Source organism: Carlito syrichta, unplaced genomic scaffold (genome assembly GCF_000164805.1).
Source record: "Carlito syrichta isolate Samal-C Ts95f unplaced genomic scaffold, Tarsius_syrichta-2.0.1 Scaffold306821, whole genome shotgun sequence".
Lineage (NCBI taxonomy): Eukaryota > Metazoa > Chordata > Mammalia > Primates > Tarsiidae > Carlito > Carlito syrichta.
In genome coordinates, this window is record NW_007250917.1 from 10,107 (window position 1) to 13,789 (window position 3,683).

General features: G+C 66.4%; 1 protein-coding gene across 1 annotated transcript in view; it reads right to left on the reverse strand.

Annotated features, from left to right (window-relative positions):
* Window positions 1-5: 5 nt before the first annotated feature.
* FBRSL1 (fibrosin like 1) overlaps window positions 6-3,683 on the reverse strand; it is a gene marked incomplete at its 3' end in the record, with an annotated part of 65,773 nt that continues 62,095 nt past the window's right edge. Inside the window, 4 exon segments of the mRNA XM_021715185.1 lie at window positions 6-96; window positions 1,284-1,482; window positions 1,797-1,889; window positions 2,065-2,142. Coding sequence (XP_021570860.1) covers window positions 6-96; window positions 1,284-1,482; window positions 1,797-1,889; window positions 2,065-2,142 — 461 coding nt within the window.

Here is a 3,683-nt window from a genome sequence, read left to right on the forward strand (position 1 = left end):
TCGGCCGGGCTGCGGAGCAGGAGGCCGCCGAGGGGCAGGGCGCCGGGGGCAGCCGGCGAGGCGCGGCTCAGCAGGCGCGGCTTCTCCAGGAGGTCCCTGGGGAGACAGACGCCATCACTTCGGGGTCTCCGGCCCCCCAGGGCGGGGCCCGGCGCCTGGGCGTGGGGTCCGTGGCGCGCCCCTCGCAGAAGCCGCCTTGCCCCTTGGCCAGCAGGCCGGAAGCACACTTGGACCCGAACCACCAAGCTCCTCCCGAGACACTGGACCGGGATGACCGCCAGCAGGGCCTTGGGGAGCTCTGAGGGAGGGGCGCAGGGCTGGGGCCTCCCGGAGGGCACTCCGCCTCAAAGCCCCGCCCCCTTCCTCCGGCGGAAACTGCCCCCCCATCGCGCCCTCAGGCCCGGCAGCCCGGGCCCTGGGCCTTCCTCCTGGGCTCCCCATGCGCCCCCCAGAAGCACGGCCTGTGGGCCAGGAGACTCCCATCACCCACCTCCCAGACTGCGCCCCCATCCCCGCGTCCCCCGGGACTCCACCCGCGCCCGGGTGTGACCCCCTCAGCCCTCCCTCCGACAGTGGGGGTGGGAGGCTGGGGGGCGCTGCTTCTGTAGCCGTCTCTGACCCGTGGGCGTCGTGGCCCCAGGCCCAGCAGTGTCGGTGGGCAGCGCTCTCAAGACCCGACTATGGCTCCCAGGAAACGCCCCAAATTCAGGGGACTGGGAAAAATGGATGGAGGGAATGTGGGCGGCCACAGCCGGGGTGCCCTGAGGGTCACCGGGAGCCCAGTGACTGCAGCGAAGCGTCCAGGAGTCCGGGGCCCATGGGCCCCGTCCTGTGGGCACTAGAGGCGTGAAGACCTCTGCCAAGGCCCAAGATCCCTGGGGTGGAGGGCGACGCTGTCTTTGCAGCTTCTGAACTTCCGCATTTAAGACAAACCAGTGCTCCCCTCAAACCACACGGGGCTGCGCAGCCTCTCATGCCACGGGATGCCAGCAAGGTGCCTGGAGGCAGTGGGGGTCCAGGGCCGGGCCTCTCCAGCCTCCTGCAGCACCGCTGCCTGCCCAGCCCGGGCCATCCCGCAGCCCACTCCAGCCCAGCAGTCTCTGGCCTCCTGCAGCCCACCCCTCCCAGAGGGCTCCTGCCCCTGGGGTGCTCCCCTCGGCAGGTGCGGGTATCCCTCCTCCTCCCCCACCCCCTTTTCAGTGAGAACTGAGAACTGGGCGACTCTTCGCCCACCCTGCAGCCCCCGGGCACCGCAAAGCCGGGCTGGGCGGGGCCGCACTCACCGCTCCCGTTCCTCCCTGCCCTTGTCCGGCTCTCGATCGTGGTTGGTCAAGGCGGAGACCCGCTCAGCGTCCATGGACTTGGGCCACGGCGGGGGCGTGGGGAAGGAGGGTGGGGCGCGATGCAGCCGATTCCAGGCCTCGGGGGGGTGAAGGCCATGCATGGAGCCCTCCTTGGGGGCAAAGATGCTGCCGCTGGGAGCTGGGGTGGGAATGGGGCAGAGGCCAGGGAGCATGAGGCCCAAATGTCGTCCCGCCCCCACCTCCACCTGCTGGCTGGTCCCCAGAGGAACCCCACAGATGTGCCGGGAGGATCCCAGACACTGGAGGGAGGCGCCAGGGAGGTCTAGCCCAGGGAGGGGCAGAAGTCAACCAGGGTCAGGGTCTCCCGGGGGACAGAGCCACGAGGGGAGATCAGCCAGGGTCGGGGTCCCCAGGAGGACAGGGATGGGGAGTGAGCCAGGGTTGGGGTCCCCACGAGGACAGGCATGGGGATACCCCAGGCAGGTCACTCACCCAGTGCGTGGCTGCCCAGGCCCCCGAAGGCGTGGCTGCCCAGACTGCTGAGGCCACCCAGGCCTGCGAAGGTGCTGGGTCTGCTGAAGGGGTCTGTGGGGGAGTTGGGGCTCAGGGCCTACGGGCTGGGCTTCGGCTCCCAAGGCTGTGATCTGGCAGGTGCTGCCTGTGCTCCAAGGCTCCCTGGCTCCGGGTTACCTTCCCACCCACCTGAGTCCCCCAACCCAAGGTCCACTGTGGAGGCCAACCAGGCCACATGGGCACCCACCTGTCAGGTGCCCCGCGGGCAGGAAGCTGCCAGGATGGGCTGAGGGTCCAAATGGGTTGGTGGCAGGATGGGCGGCACCTGGGGGGTGGGGTGGGGAGCCGGGTTGGCAGAGGCTAGAGAGCCAGGCCAGTCTGCAGCGAGGCTCCAAGGGCGAAGCGCCCGGCTTCTCTGGGAACCTTCGCCTCCTGTGGGTGCAGGTGCCCCATCGGGGTAAGAGCCTGGAGGACAGGCAGCTCTGGCTACAAAAGCAGCCGTCCTGGACCCACCGGAGAGGTTGCTGGCTGCAGGAGACCCCCCAGACCAGAGAGCCAAGACTCAGGCAGAGACAATGTTCATGTAAGAATGGCGTGATGGCTGCTCCCTGGAGCCTCCTGCCTGGAGAGCCGGTGGACAGTCCTGCAAAAAGGACGGGCCTGGGCCTCGGGCCTGACAACCACAGGGCTGGCCACAGCATTAGTAAAATATCATGGCCAGGTGTGGTGGTACGTGCCTGAGTCCCCACTGCTCAGGAGGCTACAGTGAGCCATGACTGCACCATGGTACTCCAACGTGGGTAACACAGCAAGACTGTCTCTTAAGAGAAATATATTAGCCAGACATGAACTACCCAGGAATAATCCCACTCACACGGGAACAGATACACCTCATTTGTGGACAGGAAATGGCACCCACTCTCCAGTGGATTCCAGAAAACCGCAAGTGTCTGGTGGAGCCTAGCAGGCAGGCTCAATGCTCACACAGAAGGGAAACGGCAACAGAGGCCACTGGCCAGGTGTGGAGACCCCATGGGGGCAGGAGGTGCGGCACTGGCCCAAGGGACAGAGGAGCCCAGCCTCAGCAGGATACCGGTGTCAGGACGGGCCAGGCAGGAGCAGGCTGGGGTGCTCAGGCCCAGCACTGGGCCCTTCCTGAGCTGGTGTCCTGGGGGCTGGAGCCGGGCTGCTGCCCGCCAGGGATTCTGGCCTGAGTCTCGGTTTCTGAAAAACCAGGCTGCCGGGAGGGCCCATGCCCAGAGGCTACCATGCTCGTGAGGCTAGCCTGTGTGGCCACTGTCCACACCTGTCATCCCGTGTGCTGACAGCTCCAGAGGTGAGAAGACAGTGCCCAACTACAGGCAACACACGTCCAGGCAACGTAGAACAGGTCGTGGTGAATGTGTCGAGACGGGGAAGGGGCCCCGAGGTGAAGGGCCCGAAGACCTGGTGGCCCCGCACGTGTGTGTGTGTGTGATGTGTGCGTGCTGTGTATACAGCTGACCCCTGAACATGGGCCTGAAGTGGGTCCACCAGCACAAGGGCTTTCTTCACCCGAGGTAGCAAGACTCGCCCCTCCTCCCCACCAGGCAGAGCTGCCCAGGGTCTCCATGAGGCCCCGCCACCCTGATGAAGAGCAGACGCCAGGCTGGGCTCAGTGGCTCAGCCGGTAATCCCGGCAGTTTGGGAGGCTGAGGTGAGTGGATTGCCTGAGTCTGTGGGTTCAAGACCAGCCCTGGCAACTTGGCGAGACCTCATCTCTACAATAAATAAAACATTAGCTGCCGGGCTCGGTGGCTTAGCCTGTAATCCCACGCCTTTGGGAGGCTGAGGTGAGTGGATTGCCCGAGCCCGCGGGTTCGAGAC